The sequence below is a fragment of the Micropterus dolomieu genome, linkage group LG19 (genome assembly GCF_021292245.1).
Source record: "Micropterus dolomieu isolate WLL.071019.BEF.003 ecotype Adirondacks linkage group LG19, ASM2129224v1, whole genome shotgun sequence".
Taxonomy (NCBI): Eukaryota; Metazoa; Chordata; class Actinopteri; order Centrarchiformes; family Centrarchidae; genus Micropterus; species Micropterus dolomieu.
Window position 1 is genome coordinate 17,798,674 of NC_060168.1, and position 26,796 is coordinate 17,825,469.

Consider the following 26,796-nt stretch of genomic DNA (forward strand, 5'->3'; position numbering starts at 1 on the left):
CAGGTGGAATGAAGGGAGCGCAGTGCGAAATCCCCGCTGTCTTAGTTTAACCAGCGCACCTGCACGTTTTCCCCTGTGACGTTTCCGGAGGATCCCAAACAGAGCTGCTGCTTCTTCAACTAATATCTCCGGGAAAGTTCCAGGGTCAATAAAGAGCGGTGGAATAGTATGAGCAGTTGAAAGTCCAATGTTTAAGAGCTCTTCTCTGGTAAAGGTTACCAGAGATGGACGGCAGAAAACAGAAAAATTAACAAAAACACAAAAAGCACTACGGAGCGTAATCCCGAGGCGGCTGTCTGCGGCGCCATCTTGGTTATCAATAGTGCACCAACAGCATCAGATCTGTGTGAAGTCACATTGTGTGAATTAGTCACATATAATGCTGAAGCAACCACTTCAGACCGCTGCTGGACAGGAAATAGTATTTAACACATTAGCATGCTAATGACAACACGCTAACTGTGACATACTGATATTTACTACATAGTAAAAAAATTCCCAATACCTCCGATTCAGAATTACAACCAGGAGGCTTGTACAGTTTGTAAGCTGTTTACAATGGTCTGGATCCCCTAAACATGGCCTACTTTATAACATGTGTGTGGAAATATGTCACTTGACAAAGTGTTGGACTAGGGGTAGCCAAACAATGGAGAACAAACAGTCAGCTTGTTTTCACTCCAACCTGCAGACTGTTCGCTCTAATCATACATGGTTGCCACCCCATGGTTGGAGCAACGGACTACGATAAAAATTATATTGAAATTACACCCGGAGAACGGAAACTTTGGCTTGAGCTTTTATATGAAACATATTCTCATCTTGACCGCAAACACGAGTAATAATATAAGTTCTGATCCATTGCTTGTAGTTTCTTTCCAACGCTGTTTTTTCTGTGTGCATAGCTGCCTTGGGTGCTGAGGTGGAGGAGCGGCTGGTGAGTCACCTGTTGTCAGCAGAGCGCTACAACAAGCTGATCAGACCAGCTGTCAACAACAGCCAGCAGGTCACCATTTACATCCAGGTGTCTCTAGCCCAGTTGATCAACGTGGTGAGGAAACACACAAACAAATCCAAATTCACATATGCTGCTATCACAGAGGCATATCCTACTAATTTAAGATCATTCAAGAGCACAGATGGTGGAGATTGTACCTATTAGGGGTGAGTTCAGTCACAAAAACAGCAGCCATACTTTCAGTCATCCACAAACCTTCTGCCTGTCTGTGTTTCAGAATGAGCGGGAGCAGATCATGACAACCAACTGTTGGCTCAGTCAGGTTTGTGTCCCCAATCGTCCTTTTGTTCTCCTTTGTGTGTAAGTGTGTGCATGGGGCTCATGCTATGCCCAAACTCTAGCTCTTAGCGGCACAAAAAATGTCTGACTCATATTAGTCATTAACACACACACACACACACACACACACACTAACACACGCACACACACACACACAGAGAGAGATAGGGGCTGACTGAACCAATGTGTGTCATGAACTGATATGTTTCTGGTTGCATGGCTTTTGAATTAATGTATTTCCTTGTCTGTGTGTGCGTGTGCACTTCTTCATCAGGTATGGAATGACTACAGATTAATGTGGGACCCTGAAGAGTACGAGGGAATCAAGAAAATCCGGCTCCCGTCACAACACATCTGGCTGCCAGACATCGTACTCTACAACAAGTACGTCTGATTTGTGAAAGACAGTGTGTGTGTGTGTGTGTGTGTGTATGTGTGTGTGTGTCTGTAAAACTAAGTGATTAAAAGAGAAACAAACAATGAGCAACTTTATTCAAAAGCATAATTTTCCTAAAATGATTTCTCATATCCTCTTATTCCTGATATCTCTCCTTTTTTATCCTACTTTCCACCTTTTTTAGGATAATGAATCCAACCAAAATGTTTTGTTTAGCATTGTCTAGACTGCGTGCAGACAAGTGTGATCTTTTAAGGGATGACTGACAGGTACATATTAAAATGAATAAATCTACAGGCAAGACAGCGGTGCATTTAGTCACTCCTTTGATGGACGATGCCCACATCAAGTGATCATGTCTTACATTCACATTTGAGCAAAACATATAGGCTTTTCAACAGCAGTTGTCTTACACCTTGCATTTGAGAGTGTATTTCAACACAATCCAGCTGCATTTCACAATATAGATTATGAATATTGCATCAATACAATCAAATCATAGCCTTTAAAATCAAAGTGTCAATAGAAATGTACTATAACAACATCCCTGTGCATTATCGTGTGTTTTTGCATATTGAGAAGGAATGCACAAACAGTAATCTGAGAATATTTTGACTTTGTGTGCAAAATCTAAAAATCAGCTGTACAAAACAGCTGCAAGGGAAAATCAATACATGCGAATGTCGACGTAGTAATTAGTTCATTCAAGGAGAAATGATCCCTCACTGCCTCTATCCACTGTACACAGACACAAAGGCTTTAGAGCCCCACCTCATATAGGTCAACACCTGGGTCTATTTTCCATCTGCATCATAAAAATGCCGTAAATATAGGTGTCACTGTGCAACACATTCTCATTCTTGCTCCCGAATATTGACATTTGGTCACCACCCCTTGGCGTCACGTTTTAACGCCCTGGGTACCCCTTTACAGATTTTTTCAATTGCTAAGATGCAATGGTCACAACTGAAGCCGCTTTAACTCTTCACACAGTCTGCATTACCACCATGCATCTTGGCCAAACAGTTACATTTTTTCTTGATTGCTTAAACACATTTGCCCACTCTGACATCACATTTTCAAAACAGTTAACACACAGGATAAAACTGAAGCTCAATGGCCAAAATGACTCATTTTGTTAGCAAAATGCTCTAACACTCACATATCATTAAAAACATGCAACATAAGCAAATATTTCCATCAAACACCACAACTTGTGGTCAAATTAATTTATTTTTTCAATCAATCATTACACAATGGACAACAAAATACAGCCATCATGATAGTCCGGGTGCTGGATGTGATGTTTCCCAGCCTCACCTGCTGACTCCTGTCAGTCAGGAAGTCAGCCATATGATACTTTACAAACTCAAATGGATACTGGGGGAAAAAAAGCCACCAAAGGAAACTTATGGGTGGAAATACCTTAAAAAAAAGATATATATATATATATATATATATATATATATATATATATATATATATTTTATCTTTCACATTTAGTCCTTTCGTTCTTGACGATTATGCCACAGGTTCTCATCAAGATCGCATTGAATGTTTTCCCTTGCAATGCACCGAGGGAAATACCTCCTTGCATGGCATATCCATCCCTGGCAGCCCTCTGCACCTATTGCCAGGTAACCATCATTCATTGCCTCCAGGAGGGGCATCTGCTCATATGGCCGGTGATCATACACCTTCCACCTCCAAGCAGAGAAGAACTCCTCGATTGGGTTCAGAAAAGGCGAGTATGCAGGGAGGAATTGCATCATAATAGGAGGCTGTGCTGCAAACCATTCATTCACAAGGCGAGAGTGGTGGAAAGCCACATTGTCCCAAATTATGACATACGGAGTCATGCCAGGCCTCAACAGCCCTCTCTCTTCGGGTGGAATCAATATTTCTTTCAATGCATCAAGAAATGTGATGAGGTGTTCTGTATTGTATGGGCCAATAGTTGGTATGTGGCAAAGGACCCCATCATTGGAGATGGCAGCACACATGGTGATATTGGCACCCCTCTGACCTGGCACGGTGACAGTGGACCTCTGCCCAATGAAGTTCCTCGACATTACTGTATGACAGTCACTTAAATGGGATTGATAAAACATCTGCATTACTGTTCTGCTAACAGGGCAATACAGTAAAACTGAAAAACACAGTTGTATACATGACAGTAACACTGTGAATTACCTGTTCTCATTCCGAAAAAGCCTGACAATACTTGCCACAGTGCTCCGACTCAGAAGGGGCTGGACCCTTTGTCCAGCCTCTCTAAAGGACAAGCCATGATTGATGACATGGTCAATAATTGTTGCCTGAATTTCATTTGAAACTTGAGCTCGATTTCGTCCTCTTGCTGCTGCAGCTCCTCCACCACGCATACAAACTCCTCTTCCTCGGGCCCCTCTGCCATGGCCTCTTGCTCTCCTTCCGTGCCTATGGCCTCTTTGATCCATGCTTGCAAATAGCAACACAGAGGTGGCATCTTTTATAGATGGATGAGGACTGATTGCTGATCGAAGAGTTGTGCAAATGAGTTTCACACAGGTGCATAGAGATTTATAATTATGTAAGTGCTTTCAATCAGCTGTGATTAGATGTTTTCCTTTTGTTCAACACAGTGAATGCAATAGAGTTCGGGGTGTTTCAATGAGATCTGTGGTAACTGTTTTGACAAAGGGTGTGAAAAATGTGTGAAACAAATGAAAAAGTGTTAAAACATTTGCAATAGAAGACTTCTGCTGTGCTAATGATGTGATGATGAAGATCAAGCGGATCCCAGTTTCATTTAGTGTGTCTTAGCAAATGAGAAAAACTGTAATCTGACCTCCAGAAGTCACTCAAACAACTCAAAATAGACTCGTTCAACCAAAACACTGGCAACAATTCTCATTTAGAAAGCATACAGTCTCACTCATAACACACTGACCTACAAAACACTAACAACAGGAAGCATTATCTAAATTTGATTAACTTTATCTTCAAAATGTGACAGATCTTTCATATAAATCAGTATTTCATATACAGTTGTTCTCAGACACTTTGGTACATTTCTCAGATCAGAATTGAAATTCTACTTGTTCAACCTCCAAATTAGGTTTTCATTATACAAAAACAATAACTTATTTTCACTTTGACGGTACTAAAGTATATGTAACAAGAATGCATCAGAAATGCAGCAATTTGCTTCAATATCCTTTATTTGTTCTATCTCTGTGGATGGTATTGTAAACTGTGAAAAATGTTACTGTAAATTGAAACAACCCCCCCACAAATTTCTGGAATTCCAGGGCTGCAAACCGTAATACAAATAAGAAACACCTCAAAAACTCTGATGTACAGTACTTGAGGGTGTTGGTCCTCCCTCTCTGCTGCATTTGGCCACAAGTTCTCATCAACATCACATCTTATGTCTTCCCTGGCGATGCATCTTGGAAAGTATCTTCTGGAATGTCTAATCCAACCCTGGCAGTCTGCAGGAAATTTGTCTCCACATACTGCATTCATGGCATCCAGTAAGGTCATCTGGTCATGTGGATGGTGGTCATACACCTTCCACCTCCATGCAGAGAAAAACTCCTCTATGGGGTTTCGGAAGGGGGAGTATGGAGGCAGGAGTACTACTGACATCCTGGGATGTGCAGCGAACCAGTCTGTAACTGCAGCAGAGTGGTGGAATGCCACATTATCCCACACAATAACAAAGATAGGGTGCATGGAGTTTGTGGGACTTGTTCAACCTCCACATCATCAAGTCATGTGTGCACATCATATGTAAAAGCAATTTCTCAAATTGATCGAAATTGCAAATGGCAAATGCTTTGACACATTTATGCAAATGATTATGTGCAATTTTCTGCTGTTTCCTACATTATCAGTTGCTTACTGTATGTCATGTTGATTACTATGTATTACAGTTTACTGGTTCTCTGTTGAGTAGCCTTACCCCCCAAAACATCTAGTCATAAGTTCATTGCATAAGTCGCTACATGCAAAATGGGTAAACATGTAATAATGTGCAAATAATTTTTTCTACATGTCTATTACTTTTGTTTTGTGTGCTACGTTAAATTGATGAAGATATCTGTTATGATGTCAATAAGAATCTGTGAATGATTGTGGAAATGTACCAAAGGAACTGAGAAAAACTGCATTCAGCAATTTACTTGTGAAAAAAAAGTTCCAGAAATTTCAGTGCTGCAATTCAGTTTTTCTCAGTTGTTTACACAGTAACACTGGTACGTTAGACACAATGACCACAACTTGTAATAGAAGTTTTTAACAGTTTTGGACAAAGTGTGTTAGCATTTGCAGATAGAGTTTTGCAGGTGGTGAAGTAGTAATGAGAAAAGAGTTCATGGATTTTGGAGAAAGTAGTCATTGAATGCATTTTGTGTGAAAGCAATGAAAAATGATTCACAGTTTGGTCCACATACACTTCTGTTTCGCTGACTGTGTGAAGAGTTTTGACAATATGACTTCAGTTTTGACCAGCGCAGGTTAGCAATTGAAAAAAACTGTAATTAGTCTGCATAATCATAGCAGCCCCAAAGCATTAGAGACCAAGTGTGATGGTTGGATTCTTGACCTACTTCATAATTGATAGGCCACTTATTTATAATGCATCACCTGCAGTACTGGTGAGATGAAGAAAAAAGTCAGTCTCAGCAGATTTTAGATGGGGGCGGGGGGCAGTTGTTGCCATGTTGGGATGTGTCCCAGGCTAAGCTCCTCCCCTGGGATGATAAACACATCCTTTAACCTTTAACACACATAACAGTTGCATGTGTCACCTATGCAGACACACGGTTACCATCATGAAATCATTTTCTCAACACGCCATCAGTCAGCACAGTAAATGGATTTTACAGGCGAGGAAGTAGTTCTTGATACTGTTTTTCTCTCTGTCAGTAAACCTAACAGCTGCACTGATAGCAATGCTGACTGATGTTACATAGGAGCCGAGGCTAAAAGAAATGAGATGTTTGGGGTACGCCTTCATGCTTAGATATTTACAGACTGACTGTCTCCGCTTAGAATGCAATACATGTGACCTCAAATCCCAATGGGACTTAGGTAATGCATTTGAGTCTAAATATCCAGCATATTGACTTTATGCCAATTAAAGATGTCCTTATAGGGAAAGACCATAGACAGTATGGGATAACAGATGGATCAAGAAGCCTTCTTCAGATTTGGTTTGGTACTACATTGTGTCTGCACTCTGTGTAAACATTGCTCTGTAAGACATCTTGAGTTTTCCTGCGATCTTCTGAAATAAGGGTTGACCTGCTGCAAGAATTTCACTAACAATTGCTTCACCATCACCGGCTCTTTCACAATTACTGGCTTGACTACCAGCTTCCTCCACCATCCCAAACTCTTCCCTGAAAGAACCTGTTGGTGTTGTTGGTTTAACTACAATTTAATATCCATCTATGTGCATGTTAAGGGAGGATTAGTTTCACTCAGTGTTGGAAGAAGTGTCAAGATTCTTTACCCAAGTTAAACTATCAATCCAACAATCTAAAAATAACAAGTTAAAGTCCTGCAAAGAATTATCAGCGTGTACTTAAAGTATAAAATACATCCATCCATTTTCTGACCTTTATGTCCAGGTTTTGATTTAACTTAGACTTCCTTCACTTGCCATTTCCTCCAGTTACCTCTTGGTAACCCAAGAATTTCCCAGGGCAGATTGGATATATAATCCCTTCATGTGTTTTGGGTTTGCCTCAGGGTGTCCCTTCCAGTCGGATATGCTCAAACCAATGCAAACGAACGGCAGTTCTACTCCGACCTCCTCATCCTGTTCCTACAAGTTCACGTATCAGTGAGACCACGTGTGGAGATGATAGAGCTATGTGTTTAAATGAGTGACAGATAGTCCATGAACACGATTTGCCCTGATCCTTCCAGTAATCAGTTTCTCATTGAGTGTGTTGACTTTGTTCTTTTGTTTTTGTCCTACCTTTTCCTCTTCTCAGTGCTGATGGGACGTATGAAGTCTCCTTTTACTCCAATGCCGTGGTCTCCAACAACGGCGAAGTGGCCTGGCTCCCACCAGCTATCTACAAGTCGGCCTGCAAAATCGAAGTCCGTGATTTCCCATTTGACCAGCAGAACTGCACCCTCAAGTTTCGCTCCTGGACCTACGACCACACTGAGATTGATCTCATCCTCCTTAGTGATTTTGCCTCACGTGATGACTTTAAACCCAGCGGTGAGTGGGATATAGTTTCACTGCCTGGACGCAAGAATGAAGACCCTAATGACATCAAGTACCTGGATATCACCTATGACTTTATTATCAAAAGAAAGCCTCTGTTCTATACCATTAACCTGATCATTCCCTGCATCCTGATCACGTCACTGGCTATTCTGGTTTTCTACCTCCCGTCAGACTGTGGTGAGAAGATGACTCTCTGTATCTCTGTCCTCTTGGCGCTGACTGTGTTTTTACTCCTTATCTCAAAGATTGTGCCACCTACGTCTTTAGCTGTGCCTCTGATTGGGAAGTACTTGATGTTTACGATGGTGCTCGTCACCTTCTCCATCGTCACCAGCGTTTGTGTGCTCAATGTGCACCATCGGTCCCCCAGCACGCACACCATGCCTCCTTGGGTCAAGCGCGTCTTCCTGTACCGGCTCCCCTCTTACCTCTTCATGCGGAGACCCGGTAGCTCCAACATCCGAGAGAGGTTCCGGAAAAAACACCAGCAGCGATCGTACTCTGACCAGAAGCTGCGTGGAGCAGACGGAGGGACTGGTGGTGCTGCACGAATGCCAGATTCCTCCTCATCCTTCTTTGTGAACGAGGAGTCAGCCAAACGCTACGGCTATAAGATCAGAGACTTGTCAGAGAACACAGACTTCAGGAAGAGGATGACGCTCAAGAGCAACATTGACGTGGAGGATGCAGTGGATGGAGTACGCTACATCGCTGAGAAGATGAAGAGTGAGGATGATGATGAAGGGGTAGGTGAATCTGTAATGTGCATGTGTGTCATGAGTCTAAATATGTGCAACATGCTTCAAAGGCTTTTCCATCGTATGCTTGTTTTTTTGTCACACAATTCATTTTTCCATTCTGACATAGGTTGCTTTTTTTTTATTTCTCAAAATTTACATGATGGATTGGCTCAGCATTTGGTACAGACATTCATGCCTCCCAGATGATAAATCTAATGACCCTTGTGATCTCCTAACATTTCCCGTAGCGCCAACATGTGGTTTACATTTATATAAAATGCAACAGCAACTATTGCCATAAAATGTTGTACTGGCATTCAGGTCGCCTTTGGGTGAAATGTAACAACGTTGGTGGTCCTCTGACTTTTTATCTAGCTGCATCATCAGGTGACTATTTAAATTCACCCAATACTTTTGTTTATGACCAAACACTTGCAACTAATGACATCTCTGTCAGCTTCAGCTGTACTTTGTGTTTAGTGCAAATTACCAAATGTTAGCATGCTAACACGATAAACTAAGATGGTAAACATGGTAAACATTATACCTGCTAAACATCAACATGTTAGTATTGTCATTGTTAGGATGTTAGCTTGTTGACATTAGCATTTAGCTCAAAGCACCACCTGTTAGCCTTTAGGTCTTGTAGAAGTTAAATAATCATTTGTTTTGCAGATTAATAGTGACAGAGCGATTCATTTGGTAAAATAAATACTGTACATTCTTAACTATTTTATAACTGCAAGGACACAATCTGAACAATCTATCGGGTCTGAAAATGTTGATTTTCTTGGCTGTACCATGTATGATATTTGATAAATTACTTTATATTGTCCATTATATGTGTTTTACACATAATTCCATTTGGAGTGAGTGCCATAAGCTCAATTAAGGACCTAGTTATTGTGTATTTCTATAGGAATTACACCAAAGTGTTGTCAGTGGTGATTCATTTGAAGTTTGGCATTAGGAACATTAGAAATTAGCCATGACATTTGCAACGTCCTTAGAAGCTATGACATAAAGTGCCTACCCTCAAAGTAAATCCATCAATAGCTTTAATTCAGTGATTTGTGAATTTGCACCACTTAATATTATGTCACAGCAATCACTAGTGTTTTAGCCAATAAATAATTGGCTCTAGAGACAAAAATGTTTGCAAAATGATTTAATCCAATTTCATTTCATTTAGTTCCGGACAGGCAATATTTAATATCCAACCTCTCTCTGCAGATTATTGAGGACTGGAAGTACGTGGCCATGGTGATCGACCGTCTCTTCCTGTGGATCTTTGTGCTGGTGTGTGTGGTCGGGACTTTGGGCCTCTTCATGCAGCCTCTGTTCCAGAGTTACAACACGCCCATTCTTGATGACATGGATCATAAATGAAAACTGAAACCAGAACTTTGATCTCAACATGACCCAGACATGAACTCTGAGTCCCCCCAGAAACAGAGCTCTGACAACATTTTAATACATTTACTCACACTTGTGCCCCGCACCACATTATCACTGGGAAATGATAATTATGAACTTTAGCCCTCTTCCACATCCTGCTCCTTCCTTACTTCCACCCCTTGCCCTCTTCATTCTCTATCCTCTGATCCACTCATCTGTCATTCACAGAGGAACTTGGCTTTATTTATTTCAGTTAACTTAATGGATTTAATGATGGTCTGTAACAACTTGTGTTTTGGCCATCGTTAAACAGGCAGATGAAGAATCATAGAGATCATTATGTTAAACGAGGAGACCTAGATACGTGGCAACATTGCTGGTCAACTGAATAGGGGATGCTACACGCTATGTGCCCCAACCACTCGGTTACCAGGACACCCCCAGATTAGCCAAACTTTGGAAGATAAAACAAAGCCATTTATTCCAAAAATGTCTGATGTAAAATGTAGACTTTGGTGTGTTCAATGATATCATAATCAAAATAATTAATGGCCAAAACTACAGAAACAAGAGCCAAGTTATAATAAACCAGAATTACCTTTCAGTTCAAAATGTGAAGTGGAACCACTTGTCAGCCATGATGCTCTTTCTTGATGATCCATATAGATCTGCAGTTCTCCAAGGATTGCAATGTAGTTTTATTTTAACAAGAAATCCCATATGCGAAATGGTCATGTTTAAAGTATGTTGACCCCCCCATCACTGTTCACAAAGGTTTACCTGGCCAACAGCATCTCAGGACTAGAACAGACTTGGTTTTGCTCTTTTCTACAGTACTTTCTCTATGTATGTAAATCAAATTCTAATGGCCCTAACATGACATTATGGGGGCTAGCATGTACACAACAAGGCACTATTATTTGATATTAAATATTTTTATTTTTGTTAACTCAAAGAGAGAAAGAGCCCAAAGATGTACAAAGCCACAGAAACTCACATTTTGCAGAAATGGGCTTCACATGACAACACATCCCCTGAAGAGATGAAGATGAATCCCTTCTGTGTAGAAACATAGAAGAAGATCACCTCTCTGTGTCCTTTTGCCAATAGCACACATATGACATTAATTTATAATATTTGCCTTGAAAAAGAGAGCGAGAAGGGACACAAATCAGCTAACTGTTGGACTGCTCAAATAGTAATTGATGGGTGTGTAAGGGGGTGCCCAGCCTGTTTTTACCCTCACACACACACCTTACTGTGTGGACCTGAAAAAATCGTTGATCAAATCTATGACAAGCTGCTGCTGTGATGTTTAAAAGCAGCTGTTTTTAAATAAAGGAGGGGTGTTACAATAGTGCTAAAAAATATCAATTCAACACCATGCTTCTTTTAAAGGTACAGTACCCTGGTTTCATCAAAGCAGTGCTCATCAGCATCCATCACCAAGGAAACCAGCAGCAATAAATATTGTACTGTATTTTATACACACTGACCTGAAGGAAAATTAGCCAAACTGTCTGGCTCTTCAATTGCGAGACGTTACTTGAATCCGTGTCCAGTAATTATTTCTAAGAGATATTATAACTCGTCACTGTCATAACTCACTCATCTGTCACTGCTACCAATGTTAGCCAAGGAAAAGGTGTTCTGTACTAATTCAGCTGTATTGATTTCTTTCATCTTTGTTTTTTCAGTGGATGGCATGAAACATAATTTTTCTTTTTCTGAGTTCTGTCTGTCTAGACGATAAATGCTGCGAATTACAGGTTGAGATGGGAGCTGATGTCTTGCTAACCGGATCAATAAAGGAAAATGACAACAAGCTGACCTGATGAATCACATGAACAACATTTTAAACCTGTCTCAATTTCTATATACAGATAACTAACTCTTCTCCAGTTCATCTATTACTTGGTGTGTGCATCACCTTGTTAAGGATGTGACAAGCATCCTCCGGGCTCTTGTCTCTCACCTCACACATTTTCAGTCACGTTGAGATGATTAAAACTAAGCACAGTCTCCAGGCAGTTTGTATTTTGGACAGAAGTTTCTGGAGTGCATGTGTATGTGCTCTTTGTGTATGTGTGTGAACTGTCCAGGGCTAAATGTTAGTCAGCTGACTAAAGCCTCGTTAGACAGTCTAATGTCCCCGGGGGATCATAAGTTCGCCTTCTGTTAGCTTAAGATGGCAGTGAGGCGGTTTGACTGCTAAAGGGACACAGCATGTGAATGAATACACAGATGTAAATCATCACAAATCTGGAAAGTCTTATGTGTTATGAAGGTTTTCCCTCTTTATCAGATAGCAGCTGCTTCCTGAACAGTGGATCTGGACGTAAAAAGGAGCCAGAGGCGTTGTTGATTACATGCCACTGATAATCACATTTCACACATTCTAACTTTAACGTTAAAGTTGCAGCTACTTTTCCAAAGTTGATGTAGTCGTAGTTTCCATTAGTGTCTGCATGGATCTTTACGGCCCTTGATTATTTGTTTTTCCAGAGCACAAACGTACATGAGCTGCTGTTTTCCAGCAACTGCTGATACTTCCAGCAAAGATACTACTGCATCATAATTTTCCAGCTGACATCATATCAGTCACACACACACGCACACGCACACACACACACACACACACACACACACACACACACACACACACACACACACATGCTCAGAATCAGTGACTACAGTGACATAATCCTACAGATGTAGTGACAGCCACTGAATTGGAGTTTGGTTCAGCAATTAAAGCTCATAGTTGTACCCCCATCCTCCCCTCCTATGACTCATAAATTAGATGCTTGACATCTGCATCAATTTCCATTAAGAAAGGGGCCACATGAGGGTGGAGAGGGTTAGAGGGGCAGATGGGTGAGGTGATGTTGTTGTGGAGGGTTTCTAAACATAATGCAATTTTTATTTCCATTACTTTCTGTTGCATTATTTTCTCTTTTCTGTTAATTATAAGTCAGAATCAGAGTTTACACCACTTTTTTTCTGAATCTCCTAGAAGCTAATAAGTCATTAACAGCTTATATAGAATATTTATTTTCTGCCATTATCCATTCTTTTGTTATGGCTGTTTCTGCTAACTCTGTGTCTGGAAGCAAGGAACTTCACCAGGATGACATGTGCTCACAAGAGAATTTGCACCCGCAGTAGGAGTGAGCTTTGAAGAGAAAGCAAGAGTGGTAATTCTTACCTACCTCTGTCCTCAAAAAACTGTAGGTTTAAAGAATCTTGATTTTGGCTGTGGACACGCACTGTAGATTTACATCTATTTAACAGTGCACCAGTTCCTTTGAAGATGACCACCAGGCCCATTCTTAAAGAATAAAATATTGAGGAAAGAAATTGAAAAGTCAGCCAGAGAGAGTTGGTGTTATGGTCTCCAGGTCTGATCATGAAGCGTGACGGAGGAGATGAAACTGGAGGGAGAAGGTTTCAAGCAGGGTGGGAGGGAAAGCGAGAGAGAGAGGTATGAAAGAGGGAGACAGGGATGATAAAGGTCGGCCATAAACAAGAGACACAAGACGTTTGCAGTCTGTTAGGCCGGCAGAGGAGCCGACGTTAAAGACGGGTGGACACTGTGGTCAGAGATCAATAAGCATTTATTCTTTTCTGCAAGATAAACCCAAATACATGAAGACATATATAATATGCAGACATGCAAACATATACACACATGAAGGCACAGGAGGCAGGCAAGCAGTCATATTCAATTGAAATATGTATTTAATGTATGTTTAAATTTTTTTAATAGGATTTTATGGAAAGCAAATTTGTAAGGTTTTGTAACTCCCAGCCACAAAAGTTAAACTCTTATGTTGCTGTTTTGATTGGGTTTATGACCTCAAACTGGGATGGAATTATGGAATTATTTTTATTATATTATTTTTAGATTATGGATGGAATGTATCTAATTCCATCCCAAACAGGGATGGAATTAGATTAGGAAATGTTTGAGAAGTTTAATTGCATGTAATGTATTCTAAACAGTAGCTATTTAAAAAGAGGTAGAAATTAGGGAGCAATCAGTAGGTCAAATGCCATTCACACACACATGCACTAACACACACAAGCTACAACTCTCTGTCTGCACTGACATGTTTCTATTAGTCTATTCTCTCTGTTAACCTGCTGTAATCAAACCTGCGAAGCTGCATGGTGAATGTCAGCAGTATGATCTGTTTCCTCTACTCATCCGTTGCACTCCATCTCTCCCATTATCGTCCACAGGACATTCCTTTAGGATTTATACCTGCCATTTCAGCTCTGTGATCAATACTTATGAACTACATTACTGCATTACAGAATGTGTATCTGCAGTGCAGTTGAATCAGGGCCATCGATTCTGCCCTCTGAGCCACTGAGTTTAGGAGATAGTCACGGAGCTTTGGTCCAAACATTTCATAGGGTTTGGGCTAAGAGTTCATTCTGTAATGTCCCAGTCAGAGTAATACATATCTCCTCAAGATCTGCTACCTGCCCACAGATCATGATGTCTGCTGCTGCTCACTAGTGGTCAAAAGAGACACTGCAGACTTCTATGTTTTTGAAAGCAGGGAATGATCAGTTATTGTGTAAAAGTTACAGATTATTTGTCACATATATATGAATTATGTACATCAAGGTATTATGTAAATGCTCCGTACTTGTATAGCGCCTTTCTAGTCTTTTCGACCACTCAAAGCGCTTTTACACTACATCTGCATTCACCAGTCGCACACATTCATACACTGAGCCTAAGTGCTCAAACAGAAACTAACATTCACACTCATTCATATCTTCAGTATCTTGCCCAAGGACACTTCGACACGCAACCAGGGGGAGCCAGGGATTGAACCGCCGACCTTCCGATTAACGGCCTGAGCCACAGCCGCCCCATTATGAGATTTGAATGCTGTCAGATCCTTATTTAACATGTTTGTTAAATAAGAATTTAACAAACATGTTAGAATTTTAAGAACAACTGAATACCTAACTTTAAATTTAACCACTACTGATTAATTAACACTGAAGTTTAAATACCACTGAATTTTAAAACCATCAATTTGAATTTACATGGTTTGAATTTCCCTCTGAAACTGCAATTTCAGAAACTTTTTGGAAGTCACAATTCAGGGTCGAGAATTTCCAGTCACTCATCTGAACTTCTATGTCTGGGATCGAATGACAAAACATAGCCTGTTTGGACAAATGTTTGATCAGTCTGATCAATTCCATTCAAGCTGAATTGATTATCCTCTCTAGGTCTTATGTTCAGAGTTTGTATCGAGTTTCAACAATCCAATTTTAGCAACCTGATCTTTTGACTTAACTTGAATTTGAGCAAATTGAATATATTATTATATATTTATTATTTAAATATTGAATTCAATTCAACACTTGACATTTGTTTCTGGAACTGTAAAAGGTTTTTTAAATTGCACCACTTGAAATGACTTTCTGGAAATTTCACAGATGGTAATTCAAACCACATAAAATCTGACAAATTCAGGTTTTCAAAGTAAAATATTTCAATGCTGTAAATACACTGGTATTTCATTTCAACATTAAATATTTAGGTACTCAGGTGCCAGCAAGATTCAAATTAGTTTGGATTTACTTTGCTTCCATATTGTGCATAGCCACATGGCCACAGAAAAGTATGTAGAAAATGACAGCCACAAAAACACATCTACAGCTTGTCCACTATCAACAATATCAGTGTGATTCTAATGCATGTCAGTTTGTGGGAGAAAAAATTAACCAGATATCTTGCAATATGACAAGAGTCATAATATGAAAAGGATGAAATATTCCAGTTTGACAGTTGCCCCAAGGCCACCAAAGAGGATTGCAAGGGCTGTTAATGAAATGATACTAACACATTTGACCATTAACACAAACGAATTAAAAATAACTTGAAAGTATGATGAACAGATCGTATGTGATGGGAAAAAGAGGCTCAGACAATCATTCTGATTTCATCTGAGCGCAAACATGAGTGGACCACATGATGAGTAAGCTTTGTGTGACTCACTGCTGGTCAATCAGAGAACAACACAGACTGAGAGAATAAAAACATAAAGCAAAATGGAGTTGTAAGCATGATGGTAAAGAAATTGTCGTAAATGATTGTATGCAAGTTGTTGCTCTGCATTTGTATGTGCGTGTATGTGAGAGAACGGGAGAGGGAGTGTTGACTGTATATAAAGATGGATGACATGACAACTCCCAAAAAGTGAAGCCAAAACACAAGATAGGACGCTGGTAGCTGGCAAACACCGCCCCGTCCTTGTTAGCGGATGGGAACAAGATGGTGGGGCCCATATCCGGGACATTTGGGCTTTATTATGGTACTGTAGGAGGAAGTGGAGATGTGTCGTCCATCTTTATATGCGGCCTATGAGAGGGAGAGTGATGGAGGGTTTGTGGGAAAAACACAGCGCAGAGAAATGGCAGTTTAATTAGCAGCAAAGGGCTTTAATTAGATACTAATATGAGCAGTGAAGGGACTTTAATTAGTTGCTGGTGGCTGCAATAGACCGAGCAGATTGCACATAGTGGACACTAGACTAATGGAGAATAGGAAGTGAACTGGTGTTAATGGGTCTAGAGTGAGAGAGGGGAAGGAGATGAAACAGGGGTGGAGGGGAAATGGGTAGGGTTGGAGGATGTGAATGCCAGAGGGTTGAGCAGGGTCACAGAGTGTAGCGTGACAGGACGAGCTGTGAGAGGAAAGGGGATGTTGAGAGCTTTTAAAAAGGGGTTGACAGAGGTTGGAGACGGAGTTGCGTTGGGATTAGGCGGAGCAGAAGGAAGGCGGGGATCATGGAAAAAAGGGTAAACCGTTAAGATGGGGTTAAAGAAAGGAAGATGGTGAGAGGTCAGAAGCGCACATCCCCACAGTTATGAAATTTAAGTTTTACATTTTGGTTATTGAACCAAAAATTAAATGCCAGTAAATTCTTTTTAATTGTTTTTTTTCTAATTACAAATGGATCAATTGTAACCGAAATACATTTAGGTTAAATAAAATAAAAAATTCAAGTTAAAGCAGAATTTTTCTGTGTTGAACCCAACCATGAGCTTTCCCTAACCTTACCAAGTGCTATGAGTGCCTAGAATTTGAACAATCCAATTTCAGCAACCTGATCTTTTGACTTGAATTTGAGCAAATTGAATATATAAATTTATTGTATATTTATAATTTATATATTAGATATTTTTAATGTTGGACAGTTCAACACTAGAATTTTGTATCTGGAACTGTAAAAGGTTTTTAAAATTTAACCCTAACCCTAACTTTTGAAATGACCTTCAGGAAATTTCACAGATGGGAATTCTAACCACATAAATTCATACAAATTCACGTTTTCAATATAAAATATTTCAATGCTGTAAATACACTGGTTTTTAATTTCAACATTAAGTATTTAGGTTCTCAGTTGCCCGCAAGATTCAAATTATTTTGGCTTTACATTGCTTCCATAGTGTAAATATGGCCTGGTTCAACACAGGCCATGAGCTTTCCCCAACCTTACCAAGTGCTGTGAGTGCCTAAACATAACCATAAGAAAGTTTAATAATTCTGTAGTCACTCTGATATTGTTAAGATTAGATATTTTGGTGGGAAACACATTAACTACATTGTCAGTCAACACTTTTTGTATTTTTGTGACTTCACTTTCCAGATATTTTAATTAGCAGCATTTCCTCATGTTAAGAGAGAAAGTAATCTGCTCAGGATTGTTGCATGCATTTGCTTTTGCAAATTAGTTGTATAAACACAATTTATAGAAGACAGGAATGTGCCAGCTAATTGCTAACTTTGTCTGTTTATTTTACCGCATATTGATTGTGGCAGCTTAAATTTTTACTTCTGGAGCGTTAAGCTTATGCTAAATTTCCACCAGACACAACCTGTTCAATAATACAAGTTACTTATCAGACTTGCTGCAACATCACACCACATCACTACAGGTCATTTAAAAGGCAGACATCTGATCAGTGTGAGTGACAAGTAATGAGGTGAGACTGTCACCAGTTGAGAGGAAGAAGAAAAGAACTTAAAAATGCACTTAATTAGCTAAGGAATGATCAAACCCACTTACTCTTCACTTCATACTCTCATTCTTGTGGTTTCAGTCATGTTCTCCCGTTATAGACCTTTTTTCACTGCAGACATTTTGATTAATGCAGCAATTTGTGATGCCATTAGTAACACCTGTGTTTGACAAGTTGAATCGCCTGCTGTGATGAAGATCCATTATAGAAAGCAAGACATTGCATTTGAATGACAACCGAGGTGGGATGTTCCCAAACTTTTAGCCAGAGGGGGAATGTGGGGGAAATAAACGATGGCCAGGAAAATGAGTGAATTAGAGAGAAAGGCATTAACATGAAAGTGATAGAGGAAGGTGGAAAGAAATAAAATACCCAAATAGATTCAGCTAAGGAGAGAGAAACAGTGTACAAGGTTGATGTGGATGAGCCGGGACAGTCCTGTCTGACACACGCTGCTGCAACTACACGTGCCCTTTTCCTTTTCCTTTTCCTTCGCCGTCTCCATCAGGCCCTCCAGGTCCTTCTGCTTTGTCTGAGCTGTCTGACCAGATGCCTGCTGTTTGTTTAACAGTGCGTCTGGCTGTGTGGTTGTACAGGGAGAGAGAGACTGGACAAAAAGACAAGAAAGAGAGAGACAAGTAGCAGAGCGCTAGAGAAAAAGGGTGGTATTGAGTAGGAGGGTAAGAGAGTGTTTTCCTCTGTTCGCTTACCCTGTTGGAGAGCAAGCAGTGCTGGGACGTCACCTCGGCTGGAGACGGTTCAGAAACACCAGCCGACTGATTGTGACACTGTGGGGAAATGGTCTCCTCCTGTGAACCTGACTTATTCCTGCATCACTGCAGATGCTTCTTTCATAAGCCTTTAACTTCACAAAATAGAAATTGTAGAATTATGTGACTTTATACAATAATGTGGCATTTTTATTAGCATTTTATTTATATGTACTTTATTATCTCACAACATATTTGATGTGATCAATTAATCTTTTTTTCAATGTGATCTATGTATCATATCTGATTTAAATTATATGACTTAAATACTCAAGAGAGAAACTTTGGTGAAATCTACTGTTTTACAGACACATGTTTGCCTTTTGTCTGCTGCATTAAAGCTGCTGTGACCAAAATTATTATTTGTTTAAAATATAATTGTTACAATGCATACAGTGGCACAATCACATGCTCACTCATAGTGACTGAAAAGTTTACTGATGAATGTATTTAACATGAGCATACAAAATATTAGTGACACTTGCTTTTTACCTTGATGAGGTTTGTGATTCCAGGTGAAGCTATTTTCCCTACTTCCCTAATTAAATTGAAACTAATCTCAAAGAAAGACAAGTATTGGGACTCCCTTCAAACATACAGGTAGGTAATTACAGGGGGAAATATTCAATAAACAACAAAGGTCAGAGGTTTTTGTTGTTGTTTTTGAATGTGAAAAAAGGCTAGATAAATCTCCACCATGGATTTACTATTGTTAAGGTTGATGGTAAAAAAGGAGGATGGTACAACAGGAAAAGATACAGAAAACACTTGTTAAAAAAGATCATTGTAAGATTGGTGGTGGAAAAATAATAAGTGTGAAAGAAAGAGTAAAAAAATTGAAGAAATCTCCTGTTCTTCCCCAGTCCAGGCCGTTGGGTGGAGACTCCTCCTCAGCTTTTCTCTGCATCTCGCTGAATCAAAAAATACATTTAAATAGATTCACTGGCTCTGTCACACTGAAGCACATCAAGCAGCCAAATTACATCCGTGTTTCTCTTCTCTTCTCTTGTCCTTTCTCCTCTTCTCTTCTCTTCTGGTGACACTCCCTCATATCATGTCTGAAGCTTTTAAACATTTCATGCTGAGCTGTCTCTCTCTCTCTCTCTCTCTCTCTCTCTCTCTCTTAGTGGTCCATATCTCTTTAATTTCACCCATCACACACTCTCTACATTGTTCTCTCCTATAAAACCTACATTTATACTCTACATACCCTACATTTATATACTATACATTATTTCTTCTTTCTTTTCTCTCTTTTTTGTGCTTTTGGAGGCTCCTACTGGCCCATGAAAGGCATTTTATCACCACAGTCAACCTCGGCAGACTTCACTTACCCAATGACAAAACTAAACAAAACCTCTTGGCTCCTGACCTGCTAGCTGCTATCATACAAGGCACTTTTCTACATTTATAATCAGCAGCAGTGTTGCAGCACACATTACATCAGACACACTGACACATTTGTCCACTCTGACATCACATTTCCAAAATAGGCTGAAACTAAAGCTCTAATACACAACAACAACATTTAAAACATCACACAACACAACTTGTGGTCAAATTAATATATTCTTCAACCATTACACAGTAGACCACAAAATACAACTATCAATATGAACCAGTTCAACCTTCCAGTAACAAAACAACAAAGCATTTGGTGCTCACTCTAAGGTGAACTAGACAGCCTACCAGGTTGTTTTCTATAAAAGGAAATAAGAAAACTGTCTTTGTTTCTTTCTGTTTTGTCTCCCACCATCTTCCTTGGTGTGCATGTATGCCAATGCATATCCACACAGCTATAAGTGTGTACGTGTGTGTGTATAAACATGTTAGAAGCAGATATAATAGTAGTTTTTGTGGCAGGTAAGTGGGTAAGAGGAGTGGATATGTGGCAGAGTAGATACAAATACATATTATGCTGCTGAATACTAAAACATGTATGCGGTCACATTCACTCATGTAGGTGAATGTGTTCCATGCATGCATGCACTCATTTCTGCCCATCCTGTCATTTGTTACATTATAAAATGTCACTATGTTTCATATCTGACGGGGTTTTACAAAAGGTGAATTTAAGGAATTTGGACAAACAAAAAGAAGATCCTTCGGATGCATATCTGTATGTTGTTTTCAGTGATCAGGTAAAAACAAAATTAGGCCTACCTAGGAATTGAAGGTTATGAGATGTTCCCCCCCTAAACTAAAATAACATTAAAAATCAGATTAAAGATGTTTCAGTAAACGTAAATGCATTGCCATGTTTACTTCAGTGTATGATATCTAAAATCCACTACCACTGCAATTTTTCTTTCAAAGATGATGTAGTAGTCACTCTGGACTTGCATGCTCAACAGTGCCATTCCATGAAGTGCTGCTGTGCATTAATCGCTTTCCATTATTTGAATTGGGCAGACTCTGCAGCCTTCAAGACTCTATTATAGAGCGGCTAATGCTTTAAGCTGCCTGCACATTGTTATGCGTACAAAATCAATTAAGTGACTAAATAGGTCATTTATAGCTCAGTGAAAATTTGTGATCTTATTGTGTGTGCATGTCTATATGTATAGGTGCGTGTGCTGCATCTTTTCCCCTAGACCTTGAGCAGATAATATGGATATAACTCTTTGGGTTAGAGATATTGAGTGTTTCGTTCCTTTTTTTTCCAGCAAAATGTTGCCACATTTTCACAAATCCACATTATTACACAACTGTGTTTACACAGACAAATACAGTGATAGATACAGTGGATAGATAGATAGATAGATAGATAGATAGATAGATAGATAGGTTTCTAGGAATGTTTAAAACTTCAGACAATTAAAAGTACAGTTGCAACTTGGACTTATAGAATTGCAAGACTGAATATGAGAATACACGTTAAAATAGACAGACTAGAGCCATAGAGCCAAACTTATCACCGGTGACTCACTGTGAGTCAGGTCGCCAGGTTTGGCCCTTGGGTGAGCTGGGGGTGAGTGGGTGGGTGTGCAAGACGCGGGGACGGAGGGAGGGGAAAGGCGGGACGTGCAGAAGTTGTTCATGCCGGGAGAGCGCACCGCGAGTCCAACCTCTCCACGCACGGGAGCGCAAGGGAAAATGTCGCTCTAATCTTAAGGCTTCACAGACGTCTGTTGTAGGCTACTGTCAAGACTTAACTGACAAGACGATCTTTTATCCGCAGAAAGCGTCTTCAAGCGCCGATGTATCGATGAATTTCTCCGGGAAACTGACAAGCGCCGTCCTGCTGGTGCTCCTCGCAGCGCAAGGTAAGACACCGCGCGCCGTGGGTCGGTGCTGGGCTCGCGAAAAGTAGCATTATACTCGTTACTTATAGAATACCATCACCACCATTGAGAACTCAAGTGAGTGTTGACGAGTTACCTTGCTCGGTACATTACTTTTAAGTTATCTTTAGCCACCTCCACCTCAAGTTACCTCCCATGTGCGCTTCAGGGTGAAAGATCAGTAAAAAAACAAACATCAAAAGCCTTGTGAGAGCAGTAAGAATAATTCCATCCGGACAAAGAAGGCAAACTTTACTTCTGTCATTAACCAAGAAGGATGACAGCGACACTTAATGGCAATCACGTTGTTTGTTTCATTGCTGCAACTATTGTTATAGTTTTGCTAAATTGTTTATTGTCTGCTTTCTAGCAGAAGGGACCTACAAACTGCATTTCATTTTACAACCCATGTGGTAATATCACGAATTTACCTTATTAGTGCAAATATTCAACATTCAACAAAGTAAGCTGTGCTTCCTTTTTTGCACCCTACTTGCTGCTCCATCAATAAACTATGCTCTTTATCTTAGAATGAAGGAGACAACATTGTTTTTTTTAGTTACATTGAAGGGATAGGTATTATGGGGCCTGGGTGCAGGGTTCAAACAAGGTATTTTAAAATGCACACATGGTTTAGTTTTCTTTACACATTATAATCTGCAATCGCGACATGACATACTATATGGCTGATACCTCAGCCCCTGGAGCTACTGTGAAGCAGCCATCCATGTACAAAACGAGCAAACGTTTAGGCATACGTTTCTCCAATGACTGTGAATGTTGATTTCATCCCTGGATGCTCCAGATGTGGAAAGGCTGTGGGCTCTCTCCAACAACAGAGGTCAGAGGTCAGGGTAGGCTACTTGAATGACAGTCTAGATCCTGATATTAGCAGAAAGAATAAGTGCAAATTAAAAGGGAAACTCTCATTTTCCCCTGTGGTTTGATTTAATGTTTGTGACATTAAATCACAACTCCAGCACTCTGTCTGGTTGTCTGTATTTTGTTTTGCTCTCTGTGTGATCCATTTCTTTCTTTTCTCTTGTTGCCAAAATCACCTTTATCCATATTTTCTATTTAATTCTTTCTCCTAGTGTGCTTTAAAGTGGCATATTTTGAAGTGGGGTCCTTGAGTGGCTCCCAGGGGACCCGAAGCAGAACAAAGAATAGATAAATGGTTTAAAGCAAAACTTTGCGCTGCATTCACATATAACTGAATGGTTATTTTAATCCTGATTTTCATCTCATTCACAAAGAGTAAACAGATGCAGGTTTCTCGGGAGAGCGTCTTTGTGGAGGATAAAATAACTTACTTTAAAGTGATAATATAGCTCATGGCAGCAAGTGATCACTGATGTTTTTTTCAAGACCTGTCAGTCCAACAGAGTGAGATGTAGGCCTACCGTAAAGTCTTTTTATGATGATTTTCTGCTGCTGAAATTTGAGTTTCTAAACTGCCAGAGCAGAAAAATTATTTAAACTTTTCAACAGATAGAAAGGTTGTAATGCCTTCATTTTATGCCTCTAGGATAATTATTTAACTCCCCACAAAAAATCATTGCCATAGAATCAACATAATAAATCCCAGATACGGGAACTGCATCTAAGCTACTAACAATTTTAGCTTTCTTGAACCTTTTAACTAGTTTGTTTCAGAAAATAACCTTTATTTTAATTAATTAAAATTCATTGTTCATGGGAATTAAATGTAGCATATCTCTGTTTCGCAACAGCTACCTGCCTGTCCTTCTGTAAATAAATCAATTTATAATTTAACTCATTTTAATATGTTATCTAAAGAAAACCAAACCTCACCAAATGAATTTCACTAGAGTCAACAGCTGGGATGGCAGATAGGCTACTTCTGCTAAGTTAGTTACCATTAGCATACGTTTAGCTGGGGTTTTGTTCTTCAATATTACTGCCTCATTTAACTAGCTGTTATGTGGGATAACAAACTGAATAACCAAGGTGTCTGTTCATTGAATTCATAAATCTCAATTACAGATGGCAAGAAAGCAAAAAATCAGGATACCTTAGTTTATTTTGGCTAAGGCTAGCCGCGGCTATCTCACCAGCTAACTTTCACTTGCTTTAGCTGCCCATTGGCTGTTTCTCTGGACATTTTTAAAGCTGTTTGCACAAGTTTATAATGTGATATATAGTAAAACAGTTGTCATAAAGTCGGACTCGGATCTTAACATAATTTTGACCAAATCTGTAGTTACTGCATTTTTCAGAGCGGTATTGGTGACACTCCTGATTTAATTCTTCTTTAGTTTATCTCATAGAAAGCAGACATTTTTCCTGTGAATGACACCGTGTGCTTTGAACAGGAGGAGTAATTATTCTGGCTGTAGGTTGAATCACTGCCATGCTATATGGAAGGTTTGTGATTTTGTTTTACTTTAAAGCCCAGAGTGCAGCACTGAGTTTGTCTCAGATGTAGTACCTGGAGGCCCCCCTTTGGGAGCAGCACTAAGTGCCTTCATACGGTCACGCTCCAGTCGTCATATAAAGGACACTGGCTTCACACATCCTGTAGCCTGACGCTGACTCAGAGTCAAGGGAAAGGGATGCGTCTCCGTAGGATGGACTTTCTCACGCTCTCTTTCATTCTCTTCAGCTGGAGAGATTTGGTCCAGCTGACTGCTTTTTTTCGCTTTGCCCTTGAACTGGGCAAATTTCAAAAGGAACAAGAAAGCGGTGCTGTGAAGGGATGACAGTGTCAGTGCTCTCCACAGCAGAACAGATTTTGCTCAAGTGAGAGGAAATCTACTTCTGTGTCCTTGCTAGTTAAAGGTGGTTAACTTGGCTATTAGGGGGATAAAAAACCCTGAAAAAGCCCTCACACTTTCCCTTTTACTGTCCTCCACCTCTCCTCTCCACCCTCATTTGGCTTGCATGATTCTATGCAGGTGCTTATATTCAGATAAGTGCCTGAAAAATACACAAACACACACACACACACACACACACACACACACACACACACACACTCCCAGTGGGGGTCCGATTAGTGGGCTACAGAAGGTATTGTCTCCTGCCATCCAGGATCTGGTGATTTGTCCCCATAACAGAGGGATTGCTGATTCTGCTATTCCATGGGATTGGGGTATTTTAGACAAAAATAGAATCTGGTCGGAGTAGCTTGGAGGTGAGGAGTGAGAGATCGGTATAAGTCACAAGTCGGTAAAAGTCTCAGCCTGTGTGATAGATTGTAGTGCACATCAGCATATTTCAGGACGGGATAGATTGAGTGATTAAAATAAGTGAAATTGCGTGAAGCATTTTCCCAGTGGCATCTTCCCTGCGAGAGATGTTTAGCTGCTCCTGCATTATACTGATCTGATCCCCATTGTGTTTCAGGCTTGACCCTTTATCTCACTAGCTGCAGCCGCGTATTGACAGTGCAAAGAGAATCTTCATTTTCAAACAAGTTCTGCTCAAGAGAGCAGCAAGTGCAACCTGCTAATTATTTAAAAAAAAAAATAAAACAACTGACTGTGAAAGTCTTCACAAGTGAATGTCTTAAAACAGTGCAGGCTGCTGTGTGGCCAACTAAAGGAAACAATCAAACATTCTTTATTCCACCAGCATTGGAAAATGGTTTATATTAAGCCCCTGTAGCTTTTATCTAAGTCTGCTTGTATGGCGCTGTCTGCTTGCATTGCAGCACTATTTGCTCCTCTGCCAGACTTAAATGCTCTTCTGAGCTGAGGGACTACAAAGCAGCTCTCTGGTTTCTCTTCCAGAAGCAATATTGTTGCATAAAAGTCTGACAGGCAATCAGTGTGTATGTGTGTGTTACCGTGCGTGTGGCTTAAGGACTGTGTGGTGGCTTGAAGATCCTCTTAACACGATTGTCATGTGATTATTGCAACCGAACCCCTCCGCTTCTTCCCTCGCACACACATGGTGTATCCACCACAGGCAGATGCAGAGGCCTTATTCAAACCCCCCCTCCCTATGGATTGGCTTAAACCATAACACTCACATCCAAGCACGACACCACAGACACACACACACACACACACACACACACACACACACACACACACATGCAGACATCGTCTTCCAGACAGCTCTGCTGCCTGATTCCTCTGGGACATCCTGGTCTTCCGTGCTGGCGATGAACTGAGTCATGCTTCAGGATGGAGGGAGAGAGGATGAGAAGTAGAAAGCTAGAGATGATGGAGGACGGATATTTGAAAATTTTGCATCTACTTTTATTCCCTATACTTCCTCCTTACTGTCCACCTTTTTTATTGATTGACCTCAGTTTGTCATTTGATGGTTTTTTTACACCACGTGTTTGCTCATGTGACCTAAGCTCTTCGAGACCCCAAGTTGTAATTGTATCATTCAGGCCTTCAAAATATGTCATAGCTTCCTTAAAGTCATGTTTGGCAGAACCTTAGTGTATTTGGTGTCTTGGTACTGGAACAGCAGCCCTATCTCCTAGAAATTATGTTTTCTATTATCGTAATAAGGAAATGTTGTTAATTAACATACCTGGCAACTTGCAAGGACATTTATGCTGAACTTATCAGTAAAATGTTCACTGACAACACACATTTGCAATACACTATCCCCTTGTAGTGACTACATCATTAC

At 40.1% G+C, this 26,796-nt stretch overlaps 2 protein-coding genes across 2 annotated transcripts in view; both read left to right on the plus strand.

The window, feature by feature from the left end:
- The first annotated feature begins 451 nt into the window (after window positions 1-451).
- Window positions 452-10,721, plus strand: LOC123957658 (neuronal acetylcholine receptor subunit beta-2-like). The gene is made up of 6 exons (XM_046030627.1): window positions 452-597; window positions 906-1,051; window positions 1,236-1,280; window positions 1,572-1,681; window positions 7,685-8,675; window positions 9,903-10,721. The coding sequence occupies exons 1-6, from the start codon at window positions 579-581 to the stop codon at window positions 10,056-10,058; spliced, it is 1,467 nt and encodes a 488-aa protein (XP_045886583.1). The 5' UTR covers window positions 452-578; the 3' UTR covers window positions 10,059-10,721.
- Window positions 10,722-22,089: 11,368 nt separating this feature from the next.
- Window positions 22,090-26,796, plus strand: part of LOC123957654 (neuronal acetylcholine receptor subunit alpha-3-like) — an 18,978-nt gene continuing 14,271 nt past the window's right edge. The window contains exon 1 of the mRNA XM_046030620.1: window positions 22,090-22,161. Within this exon, the coding sequence (XP_045886576.1) occupies window positions 22,104-22,161 (58 nt within the window). The 5' untranslated portion in view covers window positions 22,090-22,103. The remainder of the gene's footprint in view (window positions 22,162-26,796) is intronic.